Source organism: Strongylocentrotus purpuratus, unplaced genomic scaffold (genome assembly GCF_000002235.5).
Source record: "Strongylocentrotus purpuratus isolate Spur 01 unplaced genomic scaffold, Spur_5.0 spur5_scaffold_18, whole genome shotgun sequence".
Taxonomy (NCBI): Eukaryota; Metazoa; Echinodermata; class Echinoidea; order Camarodonta; family Strongylocentrotidae; genus Strongylocentrotus; species Strongylocentrotus purpuratus.
The window spans coordinates 28,592,095-28,612,583 of NW_022145603.1; the positions used below are offsets into that span (position 1 = coordinate 28,592,095).

General features: G+C 34.5%; 1 protein-coding gene across 3 annotated transcripts; it reads right to left on the bottom strand.

Moving 5' to 3' along the window:
* Positions 1-1,970: 1,970 nt before the first annotated feature.
* On the bottom strand, positions 1,971-19,376 carry LOC105441261 (allograft inflammatory factor 1-like). Of its 3 annotated transcripts, none has more exons than XM_030989668.1 (7): positions 19,353-19,376; positions 10,229-10,335; positions 9,342-9,382; positions 7,645-7,711; positions 7,129-7,170; positions 4,443-4,605; positions 1,971-3,705 (listed from the first exon to the last, which is right to left on the bottom strand). In XM_030989668.1, the coding sequence occupies exons 2-7, from the start codon at positions 10,236-10,238 to the stop codon at positions 3,621-3,623; spliced, it is 408 nt and encodes a 135-aa protein (XP_030845528.1). In that variant the 5' UTR covers positions 10,239-10,335; positions 19,353-19,376; the 3' UTR covers positions 1,971-3,620. The 3 variants fall into 3 exon arrangements, with proteins under 3 accessions (XP_030845528.1, XP_030845527.1, XP_030845529.1); XM_030989667.1 differs by lacking the exon at positions 19,353-19,376 and adding an exon at positions 12,130-12,343; XM_030989669.1 differs by lacking the exon at positions 19,353-19,376 and adding an exon at positions 12,074-12,343.
* Positions 19,377-20,489: the final 1,113 nt, after the last annotated feature.

The window sequence follows — 20,489 nt, forward strand, 5'->3', positions numbered from 1 at the left end:
ATAGATCTACACCTCTAATAATGTCTGGGACAGGGCAGCTACAGTACTAGTTCTCGGGATCGCGCCGTCACTACGGATTGCGCCATCACTCGGCTTAACGCTTATAGTCGGCGAATACAAAAATCATTAAAAGGGTCCAGAACTAGACTACTACAGTAGATATGGTACAGGGCCTGTTGAGTATAGTCTTCTATTGCTAACTAGATCAGACCCTCTATTATGAATTACGGCGGACTAGGGTCTGTACTTTCAACCTAACTAAGGTCTAGTTACTTATATAAATTGGCGAGCCATTAGCAATGGGATACATGGATAGTGACTTTTGTATGTTTCATCCTTCATTTTCTTTCTCTTTATAAGTTCATTCAAGAGCTTTTGATTTTATCAACTTGGAGTTCTCTTGTCCAAATAACATGTAACATTGGTCAATGTTAATAAACTTCTGACGTCCCATTGAATTGATTAAAGGGGACAATGGATTGTTTCAACACACCTGCATGGCCCCATAATTTACTAATATAGTTGTCAAAATAATAAATTACTTATAGGCTATAGGCCTAAAAACATGTGCTATATGTTATTCGCCTAAATGATGTGAAGAAGGGTGTGCAGCTCTTTGATTTTTAACTGCAAGTAAAAGGCGCCATATCAATTACCTGTATCAATTTCAGTTACATGCACACAAAAACATCCCCTGTGCCCCCCCCCCCCTTCCCCGGGTCTGCCACTGAAAGGCCTATAAAAATAATAATAATAGCTCACATTTATAATGCGTCTAATACTTTGTTTCTAAGTTCAGCACATATTATTACACCAGTCATCGGATTCATGCTTACCCGCAACACGGCGTATGCACTTTTTCCACTCCCTGTGGAGCATTCCAGCCAGTCGCCATTTTACAAGCGCCACTTGCTAATCCAATTACATTAACTTTCGCATCCTACCGGGTACCCATTTAACACCTGACCTGGGTGGAGAGTCGCAAATATAGATCAATGTCTTGCCAAAGGGACTCGAACCGCGGACCTTGTGATCCAAAGTCCGGTGACATATCCACTCGACCACTGGGACGGTCACTGTGTCTATAGGCGGAGTACATTAGGACTGCGTGTACTGCGGGTTCCAATTTGTTGTCCGTCCCCATATTTTGCAGAAAATGAAGAGGAAATATTACATATTGTGATCCCTGGAGATAAAACACTCATCATCATAACAATATCATAATCATCATCTTCATCACCGTCGCCATCATCATCACCTTCATCACCACAATCATCATCTTCTTCTTCTTAATCTGTCCTCGTCGTTTGATGCTTCTTCTTCTTGTACCTCTTCTTCTCTTTTGTCTTCGCCTTCACCATATCATCGCCGTCAACATCGATCATCACCAACATCATCATCACCATCATCATCGTCTTCTTCTTAATCTGTCTTCGTCGTTTGATGCTTCTTCTTCTGGTACTTCTTCTTCTCTTTTGTCTTCGCCTTCACCATATCATCGCCGTCAACATCGATCATCATCAACATCATCATCACCATCAGCATCAACATCATCATCATCATTACCATCATCATCACTATTCTCATCAGCATCCTCATCATCATCACTATCGTCATCATCACCATCATCATCATCATCATCACCATCATCATCTTTATCATCACCATCATCATCTTCTTCTTCTTCTTAATCTGTCTTCGTCTTTTGATGCTTCTTCTTCTCGTACCTCTTCTTCTCTTTTGTCTTCGCCTTCACCGTATCATCGCCGTCCACATCATCATCATCATCAGCATCAACATCATCATCATCATCATCATTATCATCACTATTCTCATCACCATCCTCATCATCATCGCTATCGTCATCATCATCATCATCATCATCATCATCATCATCACAACAATATCAGTGCGGCATGCACGCCACAGCTATATAGCTAGCACACTAACAACAGTTATTAGTGGAACCGTTTTGGTGTTTTATAATGTACCCAAAACTTTATTTTCAGATAGAAAAATGCAAAATAAATTCCCATCCCTCCCAGACCCTCCCCAACCCATGTAATGTAATGTCTGCACCCCCCACCCTCACACACAGTAGAATCCTAGTTACGGGCCTGCTACAGCAGAACCTTGTATACCCGTTTGTTCAGTGATCATTCTTACGATAGCCTTGACAGTCTGAACTTCAGTACAAGTACAACATTATTCAAAATCATCTAAAATGTTACATTTTCTTTTCCAAGTATAGATGATTATGCCGTCAATGCCGCAAACAATTTACAAATGACTCTATCAGGTATGATCTTAGATACAGAAAAGTTATACACGATATGTATATATATATACATATATAAAGTGCCAATGTATGAGTAACAATATCTTGATTTAATTATTGAAGAAGAAAAACAATTAAAGTGTAATTGCATCCTTATCCTTTCCTCTGTTCCTCGTTTAGGGTTTCCCCTCTTTATAAATTAGCTGTTGCTAGGTAGGACAAGCATTATGGATTATTCGACCTAGCCGTACATAATATGTGCAAAGTGTATTTTTTACTATTGAAATGTTATTATTATTCATAGCAGATGAATGAGATAGTGTGTAAAGGGGCACCTCCCTTTCAGACGTTCAGGTACAGATAGCTAACATAATTATTCTTAGTCTGTTATTTGCACTTTTTATTTTCGTCACATCACAATTGTTTTACCGCCTTTTATTCACTATTAGTTTATCACGTTTCAATTCAGTTCTATATTACTTAATTGATTTAATATGTAAGTATCAAATTTTATTCGATCACAGTAGTAACTACATTTAATTCATGTACTTCCCGATTTATATATCGATTTGTTCAAAACTTTCGTCACTCTGTTGGATTACGCTGTTAAAAAATGGCAACTGAAAGGGCAAAGGAAAGCTCTCTATAAGGGAGTTTACAGATAGCACATGGTTATGACCCCAAATATCCACAGATCTTTTACACATGGAGAAGTTCCACTTTGAGCATCTTAGAATAATAACTGCCAATGTCCTAGATGTGCTTCATGAAAACCTTTTGTTTGCCCTCTTGAAAAAAATACTTCCACCTGCGTACCTTAGAATGTACCGTTGGTGCATAAATGAATAATGTTACATCACTTTCATGAGCGCATATCCAGTATGTATCTCTGGTGGGTTTTACCTTTTTGGTACAAATGACCTTTATCTGCCCATGCGCAGATTGTATATGTTATCTCCCTTATTATAAATTTTGAGGGATTTTCCTACGATGTCCTAAGCGCTTTCTCCTTTGGGGCACTAAGCACAGTATATTGAAGGTAGCATATTATGAACAGTTCTCTATTAAACAAGACCATCCTGAGTTATATATTATGAAATAATTCAGATGTTATTCATTTTGTGTGTTGGAAGAAGTGTGAAAGCCATTTAGTCTGCTTTTCTTACCTAGTCTGCTTTCTTTCAGACTAGCTTATTTTATAATAAGAATTTTGTGATTTACTGCTTTCTGTTACGTTTTGGTTAAGATTTGTTCAGGTCATCTTATTAAACATATAAGTATCTTTCAGAAAAGACACGATTGTTGTTTTGGGTTTCGGTTTCCTTTAAGGTCGGGTTTCCCTTTAAGGCAGTGATGACAGGTCCCTTTTCGGGGGTTCACCAGTGGGTTTCTCGCGCTCCTTCTTCTTCTCCTCAAACATAAGTATCCTGCAAAGCGAACAAAATCAATAGGGGAAGGAAAAATTAATATAAAAAATCAAATTAAATAAAAAAATAAAAAATAAACGTGTACATTGTACAGTTGTGCTGAGGGGCAGCGTAGCGTTGATGTTACTCTCTGAATGAAATGCCATTTAACAAAATCAATTATGGAGGGGGCGGGGAATCCGGGATGAGGCATCTTTTTCTTATTCTCTGAATTTCCAATTTCTCTCTCCTTTCTTCCTATCTTTATATCTTTTGTTCATTATCATCATTAATTTTTTCATCATTTTTTTAATTATTTTTTTAATCTTGATTGGTTGTTTAATTTTTAAAGACTGGGATTAACATTTATCCGGAGTATCATCTGATTGGTTGTTGAATTTTTAAAGACTTGGATTAAGATTCATCATGTTTATGATTATGATCATGATCATTATCACCATCATCATCATCAATATTACTTATATTTAAATAAAGAGGCCCGAATTTACAAAGGAGGTTTAAATTTAACCCATGGTTAAAACCTTCATTTACATAACTCATGGTTTAAAATAAGCGCAAAATAAGCGCGACACAAGTCGGAGGTCCAATATAAGACGCGCGCAAGGCAAAGTATGCTTAATTTGCGCTTATTTTAAACCATGGGTTATGTAAATGAGGGTTTAAACCATAGGTTAAATTTAAACCTCCTTTGTAAATTCGGGCCAGACAGTTTCCTGCGCGTCTTCATGACTACTTACATTTTCAGAATACTTGACTTTTTGCCCAGCATCATGAATACGAAATCGTTGAAGCTTATAGATCCACTATTTCGACGGTCAACCTCAGCAATCATTTTCTTCAGCTCAAGGTGTGTTTTAGCTTGATCCAATTTTTCCATCATCCTTTTTAATTCCATCAGGTCTGTGGCGAACAGAAATCAGACATGATAGTTTTGTGCAATAATAGTACTCCATTCTTGAATTGCGCGTATTATAAAATGGGTTTTAGAATGTAGCCAATGAGAAGCGTCAAAATGGATCACGTATGCGTGCATTAATATTTTAGCCATACGCGCACATACGTGTACATACGCGCACTTTAAAGAGAAGGTTGAGTTCTGGGAAGAGGTGAAAAATAATTTGTGAGCGTTATCATTCTTATTATGCAAGTGTGGAAGAACATCAGATAAGACATGTTCCCTGAAAAGCATGGCTCTTCAAATGCCTTTATATTCTAAATATGTCATGTAACTCGTAAAACTCGGGGGTAGGTTTTTTACGCCACGTGTTCGTGTAGTCCCATATACATCTTTCTGTGTATAGTGTTTGTAACTTTACTAAGACTTGGCCAAATTTCTTATCATTTTGATGATTCCAGAACCTTGCAATACACACATATTCTTATATGCTAGATGATCAACCTTTACTGGTCGATTTCACACCGTTCCTTTCACAATGCAATCGCATGACCAGAACTCAACTTCATCTTTAAGTATGTGCAAAAAACATGTTATGAGTTCAATATTAACTTAATTTTTTCTCTTTTTTGTCTTATATCAATTTATTAAATTGATATCAAGAATATTTTCAGTAATTCATTAATTCAGATATCAATTTACTGGTGCCAGTAATTTCCTTTTCAAATTATTGCTTCCATTAATTTCGTCATTAATTATCGTTTTAATTAATATTATCGTTTTGTTTTTGATTATTATTATTATCATCATCAATATTGTTATTATCATTATCTTCATAATTTGTCTCACTATTGTCGAAAGTGTTATTTTGTATGGATTAACATTAAAGGTAAAGACCAGTATTGGAAACGCCCCAATTTCAAAAAATGAAATGGAAGCTCTCTTTACCATGCAATCATGTGAAAGAATATGTTTTGACTAATACATGATGATAACAAATTTGCCGGGAAACCGCCTACTAATTCATATATTTGGTAAATTTATTTCTCTCATGGTCTGTGAGAGATATAGGGTAGTCCCATATACATCTTTCTGTTTATAGTGCTTGTAACTTTACAAAGAATGGGCCAAATTTCTTATCATTTTGATGATTCCAGAACCTTGCAGATGCTAGATGCTAGATGATCAACCTTTTCTGATCGATTCCACAACGTTTCTTTCACCATGCAATCGCATGACCATAACCGGTCTTTACCTTTAATTCTATTTGTATTGTATATTTCACGATGTTAAATTAACAAATTCAAACTGATTGTAAACTTCTCCAATACCCCAATGTGGGTGACATGAAAATAAATTGTCATTGTCATTGTCAAATTGTCATTGTCAAAGTGCGCAACAAAGAAGCATAATGCACGCTGCGTGTAAATCAATGGATGTTTACCATGCATTGCACCGTTTGTTTACGAGCTAGGCCATTTATATTGCTGCCGCGATCGTCTGTACTGTGTGCACACGTTATTTCTTATGAAGGTTGCAGGTTTACAGTGTTTAATACCGCCTTACTAAGTAAGATTGTCGACCCATTTTATGAAACAAAAAATACACAGGTTTTCGTTCGTGACGTTATGGCGATGCAGCGCTATTCGGGTATTCACAAAATACACTCGGCTACGCTTCGTCAATTTTATTGCACCGTAGTGAATACCCTCTAGCGCTGCATCGACCATAGCCTATAATCTAGGCGGAGTGCCGAGCTTTTTTCTTTGCTGCTAGACTAACCTTAAGCAGAACGTCTGATACGGCGAGACTACGAATCGTGAGCCGCGAAGCGGCTCACCGCCTATAATCACTGGTCTAGCTTTAGTCGTTTTTTTTTTTATTATCGACCATGAATCCGTGGCAGTTTTTCGTACGAAAAAACCTCATGAATACGAAATGAACTCAACCAATCAGAAACACGTACGGAGAAGAGTCTATGCGCAATCTTTTTTCGTTGCGGTTTCTTATATCTGATTGGTCGAACGTAACATAGGTGTACCTTATTTGGTAGGGCTGTTGAATGATTCATAGATCCGCCATTTTGAATATATATGAATATTGATTAGCTAGACCAGTGATTATAGGCGGTGAGCCGCTTCGCGACTCAGGGTTCTTAGTCTCGCCGTATCAGACGTTCTGCTTAGGGTTAGTCTAGCAGCAAAGAAAAAAGCTCGGCACTCCACCTAGATTATAGGCTACATCGACCATAACGCACTCACACCTGTGTTTTATTTGTATAAAATTTATGTTACAAAGTTTTGATGCGCTTCCAAATAACGTTGGACATGGGGGGGGGGGGGGGGTCCGCGGCTTTAGTTCCGATAACTGTAACGTACGCCCAGGGCATTCAGGAATAAATCCTACCACGTAATATTTCCTACACCTGGGTCGACCGTGGCAAAAACATCCATGCAAAAGAATATTAGCGTCGAGGCAGAGAATATGGGGAAAAAATATACGCCGCCGAGTATACTTGCATTACTCACCGATATCTCCACTGCAATCTTCATCGAATTCCATGAACTGTTCTGAAAGATAAATTAAAGACCAGATCTTCCTGGTATATCATCACTATTATTATCATCATCATGCATCATCATCATCATGCATTATCATCATTATCATCATCATCAAATTAACCATCACTATACCATAATTACGATCACCATTTTTATTACCACCGTCATCATCATCACCATCTTTATCATTATATCATTTATAACTCGTATCAGAAGATCTATTAACTTTTGATATCTGTTTTCATTCTTTTCGTATCTCTCTTTTAAAGACCATGATATCTGACAAAGTGACAGTGCTACCGTTCCCTGATAACCCGTGCTCAATTACACTATAGGAAATCAATAGTAACAATATAAAACAAGAAGTAATTTTTCTTTTTATTGAAACATATTATGGTTTACAGAAGTAATGTTGCTTAATTGAAAAAACAATTTTTTGTTTTTTAATATGAAATCACACAATATGAGGAGAATAAAACATACCTTTGTATGAGTTCAGTTTCTCGTCCAAATCGTCGATATCTGCGTAATCTTCGTCATCTTTATATGCCTGCATGAGGAGATATATCAAAATTCGACTAAATTTCTTTGGATCATATTTTATTAGAGGGCACGGATTCTCTAAAGGCCCTGATTTAAAGGACAAGTCCACTCGAAAAAATTTCAATAAAAGCAGAAAAAGCAGACAAACCTATCCAAAAAGGTTTAAGCAAAATCGGATAACTAATAAGAAAGTTATGATTTTTTGAAAAAGTATGTAAAACTATGAAACAAATGAGAACCACAACGCAAATTGCCAAGATGGTTATCAGTTTGTGACGTCACGTTCTCACTATATTGCTTTATATAGGTTAATCCCATTAATTTCCATTTGATTTGTATCATATTGCGTGCATGACATTTCACAAAATCTTTTTTGAACTTTGAAGAATTTATACTATTTTCTGAATATTGTATATTCAAAATTTTGATTTTTATATAATAGTTTATCTAAATTCACATTTTCAAAGTGATTTAACTGGTAAAAAATTACTCTATATTATTGCATCCCACAAAAACATATTACTTTTAATCTTACTTGGATGCTGGTGTGAAGAAATAAGATATCATCAATATAAAGACAATAATTAGTGGATAGTTAGGACATTACGTCATATACTCATGAGTGAGTTGCCAATTTGTCTAGTGATTTTCAAAGTTTTTCATGTCATTAAAAATTCATAACTTTCTTATTAGTTATCCGATTTTGCTCAAACTTTTTTTGATTGGTAACTCTGATTTGTCTGCTTCTATTGAAAGAAAGTTATTTTTGGAGTGGACTTGGGCTTTAACCAGTCCACATTTCATTCTTGAGTTTCGAAAAACACACACAAAAACCCCAACTTTAAAGGGGTATGTATAATGGTTGTTAATTGTATTTACAAGTAGCTTAAAGCCGCTTTAAAGTGTTGGGAGCCCAAAATGTTGATGTCAAAAATTCACTTTAATTGTATATAAGTGAAAGAGAATGTTGTTTAACACTGGAAGGATTTTCAGAATAAATGTGTTTGAAGACGAATTTAGATGAAAGAATGCACAATTTACTGTTAGGTTTTCTGCGTACAACACAAAACACAGGTGTTGTATTCTTTCATCGCCTTCAAACACATTTTTTAAAAATCCTTACAGAGTTGAATGTTAATCGACATCCTCTTTTACATCGTTGCACAATTTAAGTGAAATTTTGCCATCCAATTTTTTAGCGAATTTGGGGATCTCAGCACTTTAGAGGGGCTTTAAAGTAATGTATTTTATTTTATTCAAAACCACACAAAGCATGATATAATCTGTTACATAAAAAAGAGACTGGTAATAGTACATCAATCAACATATTCTAACTTGATTACATCATAAACTGAATGGTTTTAGAACCCCTTTAGAAGCTATAGCTTGTGAGCGGGGTATAAGTGGGTGTAGACTATATGAGCTAAAAGTGAAATATATATTCTTTTTTCATGAATTACATTGAATGAAACAATTTCGGTACACAATAAATACATGATCCTCGGGAGAGCGCGATAGACTTTTTTTTTAATAATTGTTTTTTCTATTTTATTTTTTGTTTTTTATGTTTATATATATTTTCTTGGGGGGAGAACAAAAGTATTGTCTAGAAAGGTTAAAGTTCAAGTGATTCTTACTTTGATGACGACATAGATTTCCTTTTCCAAAACCGTCTTGGCTATACCATAGCATAGAGAGAAAAGGAAAACACACACAAATTTAGAAATAAACATAGACTTTTGGATCAGCTGACATTGTCTCTGGTGACAATTACTCCAGGCTTCATTTCGTGGAAATAATGTTTATTTAGCTGTTACGAATAATTGTATTCCAATAGTCAGAATGCTACTTGCATATATAACGTCGTTAGAGAGTACAAGATATAATGTATATCCAACCCGGTAACAAGAAAAAACAACCAATTGAGATACAATTATATATTTGGATACATTTTCATCACTATTAAAAAACAATATATTATTAGCATTATTATTTTTAATCTTTTTTAATAATTATTATTATTATCATCAAAATAAACATTATTACGGTTATTATTATTGTTATTATTATTATTATTATTATTGGGGGTGTTTCTCGAAAGATTTGACAAATAACTCATTGTAATCTGCGTGATGACGTTTACGAATGATGATTTAGGAATCTTAAAATGAAAACATGGAGACGACACAGCCAAATAAGGGAGTTAACAGATACAATCTGCGCATGGGCAGATAAAGGTCATTTGTACCAAAATGGTAAAACCCACAGATATGAATACTGGATATGCGCTCATGAAAGTTATGTAACATTATTCATTTATGCACCAACGGTACATTCAATGATACGCAGGTGGAAGTATTCTTTTCAAAAGGTCAAACAAAAGGTATTCATAAAGCACATCTAGGACTTTGGCAGCTATTATTCTAAGATGCTCAAAGTGGAACTTCTCCATGTGTAAAAGATTTGTGGATATTTGGGGTCATTTGTACCATGTGCTATCTGTAAACTCCCTTATTGGACTTACCTTTTGCCATTGTAGGATGAATGTGATGGGTCCAACGGAGCAGAGTCACGAGAAATACTCTATAGTTTTAAATAGCTTGGAGCACTGGCTAGGGGTCCTCAGAACGTCTGAATAAAAATAATGAAAGGAAACGATACGATAATCTGAGTTTTAAAAAACACAGATGATGATATTGATAATAAGCATTAAAACTTATGAATGATCCGAAAATATAGTCAGAAAATGAGTATAACATGAACAATCACATACACCGGTCTTTCTCTCCAGGTGGTCATGAAAGCAGGCTTGACTGCATTAGGCTTTATTTGGAAGGTCTCTATTGACTATTTGAAAGAGAAGATTTGTTACATGTTTTATAAATCGCATGATGAGTCTTCCTTTCATCCGTATAATAATAGACCAGTTCACGGTTAGCACATTACTGCAATGACCCCGAATATAGATCTTCAAAACATGAAGAGGTCCCACTTTGTACATTTTGAAATAATCACTCCTACAGCAATGGAGGTGCTATATAAATAGCCTTTGTTTCCCCTATTCAAAGAATACTTCCACCTGTTCATCAAGGAGTGCACTGCTTGTGCATAAATTAATAATGATTACATAACTTTCATGAGCACGCATTCAGTATTTCGTCTCCGTGTATTTCAAAATTTGTTCTGCAATGACCTTTGTCTGCTCATGCTCAGACTGCAACCGTGAACTGGCTTATTTATGTCGGCCCAGGTGCGGATTCAGGCGGGAGCACGTTCTCGAGTTTTAGCGTAGGGACTTTTAGATTTGCACAACGGAGAACGTGGACTGCCCTTTTAAGGCAATGTGACGCCACTGCCAGTGCCTTAAAAGGACGTCACATTGCCTTAAAAGGGCAGTCCACGTTTTTGTTGTGCAGAATCTAAAAGTCCCTAATTAGAACCTTCCAGATGCCCGTCTCGAGCAATGGAAGCTCACACTCTCTTCCAGGGACACTTTTACACAACTTCGGGCTTTTCTGGGGGACCACTTATATCTGTACTAATGGGGTCCAGGGGTCCGCCTTGGACAGGGGCCCCTGGTGTTCATGACAGCCATTATAATGACAATGTTGCCAAAAAATTATACACCAAATCGCAAGAATTGAGTTTCAAAATTGACATTTTCTTTTCAACTGTAGAGAAAAAATAAAGCCAATAATTATAATGAAAATGTTGACAACAAGACTATTCACCAAATTGCGTGAATTGAGTTTCTAAATTGACATTTTCTTTAGTTAAGGGGGCACATCCCCCTCAGACACCCCTGTTTGCGCAACTCGCTTCTGTCCGTCTTTCATTTCCCCCCCCCCCCTTCCAAAATTCCTCGATCCGCGCCTGTGTCGGCCCACAGGCTATGCAGCGCCAAGAGTGCCAATTCTGACAGACATAAAAGCTCTAAAGATACACTATTATTATTATCATTATTATTATTATTATTATTATTAATACATGTTAGCTAATCAATATTGAATGAATTATTACTATCCATTGCATCGTTTTATGAAACCGTCATAAGTACAAGTTTGATAAAATCCCATGATAATTATAGGGGGATAGATAATAGGCGGAACTTTTGCGTAGAAATGGCGCCCTAAAAAAGGGGATTCTTCTCCTTCTTCTTCTTGATTTGATTTGTCAAGCTCACATACATAGGATCACATATAGAGGTACAAAAGATATAGAACACAAGAAAATAAAAATTAACTTGACAGAATGGCTCATGAAAACTCGATCGAGGGCTCTCTTCTTCTTCTTCTTCTTCTTCTAATTCGACTATTTGCTATGAGCGCCACCGTCTGGAGTATTATTGTACTGTGCAAACTCGACTCACCTATTCCTTTATCAAATTTATCACAAGTAATTGTTCTAGGAGAGTCTGAATCTTACCCAATCTCTTGTCACTCTGAAGGCCTCTAAATCAACTGTGGATGTTAGTCTCAAAGTGGTTGCTGTTTGTTCAACGCCCTACTTGTATATCCTTTTAAAAGATTGTGCGCAATAATTCTTTGAATACCCAATAATGCATGGATGCGCCTATATACCGACAGTGACTGGTAGTTTCTTTCCGGATGAGGACCACTGTACTTTTGCCGCGCCCTAAAGCTTTTAAATATGGTAGTGATGTATTTCGACTCGAAGAAATCGAACTTATTCAGTTTCGGCAGTAACCGTATAATCCTATATTGTTGTGCATGAAGTTGGATTGGAAAACATTTGTCTGTCCTATACATGGGCGTAAATCCTTACGTAATACCTATTGTTCAGGGGGGTTAAATGAATAGATCATCCCCCCTGAACAATAGGTATCAATTGCAGATTTACGCCCATGCATGGTCCTATCAGGAAGCTGTAATGAATGGAGATACCGTCTCGAAAGAATTTTCCGAGGGAAAAATACTCAAGATTAACCTGGCTTAACAAAAGAAATGTAACCCTCTCCAGCCATCATTGCCATCAATAGCTGTCCATATCAATGCACAGTTCCTCTCTGGCATTCCAAATAGTACGAAATGTTACGCAACGCCATCTGCTTCCCTAAGTTCTCTATTCACTCTTTTGCAAAAATATGCAAGCATCGAGCTTTGAAGCCATGCGTGGCACCGACAAATTAAGTCATGTTCAGTGAAGATGTATTTAGCTATAACATATAAAATACAGAATTCACAACATATGACCAATGCAACTTTCTATTAGTCATCAAATGCTTTTGCCGTTCTAGGATAGCTCTACTGAGGACATGACCATTTCAACTAGCGAAATCGACCAAGGAAATCATGAGTTAGAGCGAATGAAAGGTTTTCATCATCATGATTTTCTCATCTAATTATTGACATTTCCCGAAAATTTCCGAAATTTGTACGTTGCTAGGAAGGTAGTCAAAAGGTTTATTTTCCTAAAGAACTAAGTGAAATTGTGTTATATGTTTGCGCATTTATTGATTAAGGGCTAGAAGTTGTCAAGTTATCATCACTATTCACCCCAGATACGGGCCGGCAAAGCAAAAGCCGCCGTGTTCGCTGGGCTAGGCTGTGTGTGGAAAGGGAGGACTTAGTGCCACTAGGGAGCTGTAGGGTTTCGGAGGGGGATTAAGGAGATTACGGTAGGGGAAACAAAATACGCGCGGTGCCACGGATGACTTCAAAGGGGCCTCTTGGACGGGATCTCCATTCATTACAGCTTCCTGGATACAGCCCCGACATAGCACCTGAAAAGCTCCCCGGTCGCTGCTGAGATATGACGTCACATGTTGAACATGATGTGCACAAGCAGACGATGTCCCATGACATCTCACACAATTTCAGTGCCTGTTTTGTTATCTTTTCTTCAGTTATTTCTCTTACTTCAATACCTTCAGGCAAAATGAAAATGAAAAAATGCAAGGATTAAAAAAAAAAGGAATCCGTCGCTTGTAAACAAAATAAGACGCCATTGTATTTTCAGCTGCATACACCGCGGCAGGTTCGGCGTTTCAAGAGGGAACAATAATGACGTCCAGCTATCATTCCGGAGGTTTTTTAATTTGAAAGTGTGGTTTCTTTGATCGTTCATTAACCCATATCCTGTGTATTTACAAACAAAAGAATTTAGTTATCAGAATGGGGGTCATATCCCTTTTTGAATGGTGTAAAATTCCATCACATTTATATACACTAAACTCATTATAATTTGAGAAATATAAGCATTGCAATTATGTTCATTCTTTATGGGATGTCGTCTGCTTGGGCAGGGTTGGTTCATATTGTGACGGCATGAAAACTTTTTTTTTCCGGCGAATCTCTCGCATATCCCAGATGCTATGGAGGTTGTTTTATTTGTATTTTTATAAACCACCCGATATGTAGTTGACCTAAAACTTGCATAATAGTCATCTTATAGCTTACCAGTTTCTAGTAATACGCTATTTGCCGTATTTGTGATTTTCTATGAACCCGCACTTTAATCACCAACGAAAGTGACTTGAAATGACTTAAGCATCTACTTTATAGTGCCTGAGTAACCCAGTGCTTCTATTCAGCGTGGTGCATTGCTAGAACTTCAACGTCCTTGTACTTTGATATTGATATATGTTTTAGTCGTTTTAAACCTGTTTTGTTGTCCAATGTTTTGTAGTGTCTGTCCAAATTCAGTGAAGACCCAATTAAATATATGTAAACAATGTCAAGTTGGACATTGCGTTACTTGCAATGATTCAATAGGTATATGTACATCAACTGATTGATCACTCTGCCAGATGTGTTTCCTATGCAAATACTATACATTCCCTTTTCAACAATTACCAGATGATGAATTTATTGAACTCAATACAAATAAAGAGAACAAAGATCATATAATACATGAAGTAAACAATTTTAATAATGTCTTTTGCGCAATAAATGATGACTCTGATGAAAAATATGACAAGAATTAATACAATATTTCATACGATATGTTTAATAACCTAATAGAATGCAAGTATTATACTGAATGTGAATTTAAATCTGTGTTTCAAACATTTGAAAATAGTTTTAGTCTATTGCACTTCAATTCTCGCAGTCTCAACAGGAACTTCAGTTCTTTATCAGAGTTTATACATTCTCTATCTCGAAACTTTACAGTCTATGGTTTTTCCGAGACTTGGATTAATAGTGATAATCTGAGTACCTTTTGTATTGATGGTTACTCATTTGTTCATACAGATAGGAGAGTAGGGAGAGGAGGCGGTGTTGGACTTTTAATTTCTAATACAGTAAATTTTGATATAAGAAAACATATACTAACTGATTCTGATGACTATGAGTCACTTTTTATAGAAATACATGTACCAAAAGGTAAACATATTATTGTAGGTATTGTATATAGAAAGCCCCAATCAAGTATTAAGAATTTTATAGAAACATTTGATAATTGTTTTGAAATTTTAAGCAATGAAAATAAACTGGTGTATATAATGGGTGATTACAATATGAATTTATTAATGTATAGTCAACAGTATGTTAATGAATTTTTTAATGTATTATATGCATCATCGTTCTTACCATTAATCGATAAACCCACACGTATAACAGAAACTAGCGCTACTCTTATAGATAATATTTTTACAAATAATTTATCTTCTAATATTTCATCGGGTATATTTTACACTGATGTGACCGACCATTTGCCAGTATTTCAGATAACGGCTAACCAAAACCTTCATCATAATACAAATAATAATAATATTCACAGATATATTATTAATAAAAAAAACATAAATTTTTTCATGCAAGATCTAGATAACACAGTCTGGGAAGATGTGTATAATTGTTCAAATGCCGATATAGCTTATCAACACTTTCTGAAACAATTTCTGTCCAAATATGAGAAAAACTTCTTAGTAAAAAATATTTCTCTAAAAAAACATACAATTTGTAAAAAACCTTGGATGACAAAAAAAAGATGGTAAATAAAAAGAACATAATGTATAAATTATATTGTAAACGTCCATCAAACAATAACAAGATGAGATACAAAAAATGTCGAAATAGTGTAAATAAATGTCTAAAAGAAGTTAAAAGATTACATTATTTCAATGAATTTAAAAAACATAAAGGTAATATGAAAAAAACTTGGTATGTTATTCGAGATATTCTAGGTAAATCTTTAAATAAAATACCTGCTAGCTTCAATGTAGATGGTCGTGACATATATGATAGTAAAGATATTTCTGATATATTTAATAAATTTTTTTATCAACATTGGTCCATCTATGTCAAGTACTCTTCCAGTTGATAGTGACATATCTTATCAATCTTTTTTACCACCTCCCTGCAAAAAGTCATTATATTTTAAACCTGTTACTGAAAACGAATTAATCAATATTGTGAGCGGAATAAAGAAGAGTAAAAGCACAAGTATTGCTAACATAAGTTCCATTGTTGTAAAGAAAGTTATATTTTACATAACCAAACCGTTACTTTATATCTTCAATCTTTCACTATCAACTGGAATAGTTCCTAAAAATCTCAAAATTGCAAAGGTAATCCCAGTGTACAAAAAGGGGGATAACCGCAATATATTGAATTACAGACCAATTTCTATATGACCCTTTTTCTCAAAGGTATTAGAAAAAATTGTATTTACACGTGTTCATAGTTTTCTTAGTGATAATGTAATATTGAATTCATGCCAATATGGTTTTAGGAAAAATAGATCGACTGAAATGGCATTGATGGATTTGCATAATTATTTGATTTCATGTATTGCAAAAAAATGTCACACTATCGGAATATTTTTAGATTTAAGCAAAGCTTTCGACACAATTGATCATAATATAATGCTTTATAAGTTGAGAAATTATGGATTTCGCGGGCTTGTTTTAACTTGGTTTGAGAATTATTTAACAAATAGAAATCAAGTGGTATATTTCAACAATGTTACTTCAAATAATTTACAAATTGTGTGTGGTGTACCACAGGGTTCAATCCTGGGTCCGTTGCTTTTTTTTACTCTATATTAATGATCTTTCCAATCGCTCATCTGTTCTTAAACTTGTACTTTTTGCTGATGATACCAACATTTTGATTAGTCATAATGATATTACACAGTTACAAATTATGCTTAATACTGAACTACAAAATGTATCTACATGGTTCAATTTAAATAAGCTATCTATTAATGTAGAAAAAACTGTATATATATACTTCTATAATTTAAAAAGGAACAGAAACAATGCACATGATCTGGTAGTTAAAATCAACAAACTTGATATAAAACGAGTCATTTCTACAAAAAAAATTAGGTATTGTAATTGATGAAGACTTATCTTGGAATAGCCAAATTCTTGCCGTAACTAATAAGACTTCAAAAGGTGTTGGTATCATTAGCAAACTACGTTATATTTTACCTAAAGAAATTCTTATTCTGCTATATAATACATTAGTTTTGCCTCATCTTAGTTATGGAAATATTGTTTGGGGAATTACATATCCATCACAGTTAGATAAACTTTTAAAATTACAAAAGAGAGTAGTTAGATGCTGTACCTTATCTTATTTCCATGCACATTCTAAACCTTTATTTCTCAAACTGAAAGTACTTGATATATATCAGCTTAATGAGTATTTATTAGGATTAATGCTCTTTAGATATGTTTACACATCACTGCCTAAAAATCTGCAAGTGCTATTAACTTTTAACAATGAAATCCATAGCTATAACACTCGTCATAGAGAGAAATTTCATATATTCAAATGTACAACAAACTTTGTGTCCTTTTCTTTTAAACATACTGCACCTCTTGTCTGGAATGCACTCCCTCAGGAAATATGTCAAACTAGAAATTTTAATGGATTTAAAAGGAAACTCAAATCTTATTTATTAGCGAGTACATAACCCCTGTATACTATCTTATGTGATAACAAGAATTTCATTTTTTTTTTGTTTTTTTGTTCCTTCTTCACTTATATATATATATATATATATATATATTTGTTTCGTATTGTATTGTTTTGTTATTGTCCAGTAAATTATTTATGTACATAATTCAAACCTTTGGCACAGCCTCGACAAGTTCAAACTTATTTGAACTTTTGCAGTGACCCAAATTCCATTTGATTTCTTTACCTTTAAATGTACTGATCAGTGACCTTCTGATGTTTGTATAACTTGTATTTCTTTTTTTTGTTTATATATACTTGTGTTATTTTTTTATATACATATATGTTTTTTTATTGAATGGAATGAATAAAATCTTGAAAAAAAGAAAACTTACTTTCAATAAAAGCAGAAAAATCAGACAAACCTATCCAAAAAGGTTTGACCAAAATCGGATAACTAATAAGAAAGTTATGATTTTTTGAAAAAGTATGTAAAACTATGAAACAAATTAGAACCACAACACAAATTGCCAAGATGGTTATCAGTTTGTGACGTCACGTCCTCACTATATTGCTTTATTTAGGTTAATCCCATTAATTTCCCTTTGATTTGTATCATATTGTGTGCATGACATTTCACAAAATCTTTTTTGAACTTTGAAGAATTTATACTATTTTCTGAATATTGTATATTCAGAATTTTGATTTTTATCTAATAGTTTATCAAAATTCACATTTTTCAAAGTGATTTAACTGGTAAAAAATTACTCTATATTATTGCATCCCACAAAAACATATTACTTTTAATCTTACTTGGATGCTGGTGTGAAGAAATAAGATATCATCAATATAAAGACAATAATTAGTGGATAGTGAGGACATTACGTCATAGACTCATGAGTGAGTTGCCAATTTGTCTAGTGATTTTCAAAGTTTTTCATGTCATTAAAAATTCATAACTTTCTTATTAGTTATCCGATTTTGCTCAAACTTATTTTGATTGGTAACTCTGATTTGTCTGCTTCTATTGAAAGAAAGTTATTTTTGGAGTGGACTTGGGCTTTAACCGGTCCACATTTCATTCTTGAGTTTCGAAAAACACACACAAAAACCCCAACTTTAAAGGGGTATGTATAATGGTTGTTAATTTTATTTACAAGTAGCTTAAAGCCTCTTTAAAGTGTTGGGAGTCCAAAACTGTTGATGTCAAAAATTCACTTTAATTGTATATAAGTGAAAGAGAATGTTGTTTAACACAGGATGGATTTTCAGAATAAATGTGTTTGAAGACGAATTTGGATGAAAGAATACACAATTTACTGTTAGGTTTTCTGCGTACAAAATAAAACACAGGTACTGTAATTTTTCATCACTATTCGTCTTCAAACACATTTTTTTTAAATCCTTACAGAGTTGAATGTTAATCGACATCCTCTTTTACATCGTAGCACAATTTAAGTGAAATGTTGCAATCCAATTTTTTTAGCGAACTTGGGGTTCTCAGCACTTTAGAGGGGCTTTAAAGTAATTTATAAGTAGGTGGAGACTATATGAGCTAAAAGTGACCAAATATCATTTTTGATTGGATTAGAATGGATTTTATACAACATAGATGCCACATTATTGTGTAAAGTGCATTAATATTCAAGATTAACTTCTATGGATACTTTGATTCGATTGGCTGTTGAGTGATGTTGCCATGGTAGTTAATATTGAATGCAGTGGCCAGTGAACAAAAGTATTGTCTAGAAAGGTTAAAGGTCAAGTGATTCTTACTTTGATGATGACATCGATTGACTCTTCCACAACCTCATTGGCTATACCATAGCATAGAGAGGAAAAGAAAACACACACAAATTTAGAAATAAACATTGACTTTTGGATCAGCTGACATTTTGTCTGGTGACAATTACTCCAGGCTTCATTTCCTGGAAATAATGTTTATTTAGCTGTTACGAATTATTGTATTCCAATAGTCAGAATGCTAATTGCATATACAACGTCGTTAGAGAGTACAAGATATAATATATATCCAACCCGGTAACAAGAAGAAGAAAAAAAACCAATTGAGATACAATTATATATTTGTATGCATTTTCATCACTATTAAAAAACAATATATGAGGTCATTTGTACCAAAATTGTAAAACCCACAGAGATGAATACTGGATATGCGCTCATGAAAGTTATGTAACATTATCCATTTATGCACCAACGGTACATTCTATGATACGCAGGTGGAAGTATTCTTTTCAAAAGGTCAAACAAAAAGTATTCATGAAGCACATTTAGGACTTTGGCAGTAATTATTCTAAGGTGCTCAAAGTGGAACTTCTCCATGTGTAAAAGATTTTTGGATATTTGGGGTCATTTGTACCATGTGCAATCTGTAAACTCCCTTATTGGACTTACCTTTTGCCATTGTAGGATGAATGTGATGGGTCCAACAGAGCAGAGTCACGAGAAATACTCTATAATTTTAATTAGCTTGGAGCACTGGCTAGGGGTCCTCAGAACGTCTAAATACAAATAATGAAAGGAAACGATAAGACAACTACAAAGGACACAATCTGAGTTTTAAAAAACACAGATGATGATATTGATAATAAGCATTAAAACTTATGAATGATCCAAAAATATAGTCAGAAAATGAGTATAACATGAACAATCACAATACAGTGAAACTTCTATGAAGATCGATCAATGGCAGACAGGAATAAGAACAAAGACTAAGATCAACTTTAAGTTGGACTAAACTATAACAGGCCGTTCCTGCCACTGGTTCTTTTAACACATTCCCGGCATTGGTTATCAAGAGACGTATAAATCTTGGACACAAATCTACAGAATTTAAATTTTTTGATAGTTCATTATTGAAGGAAAAAGTATTATCTAAAGATCATAATTGAGAGA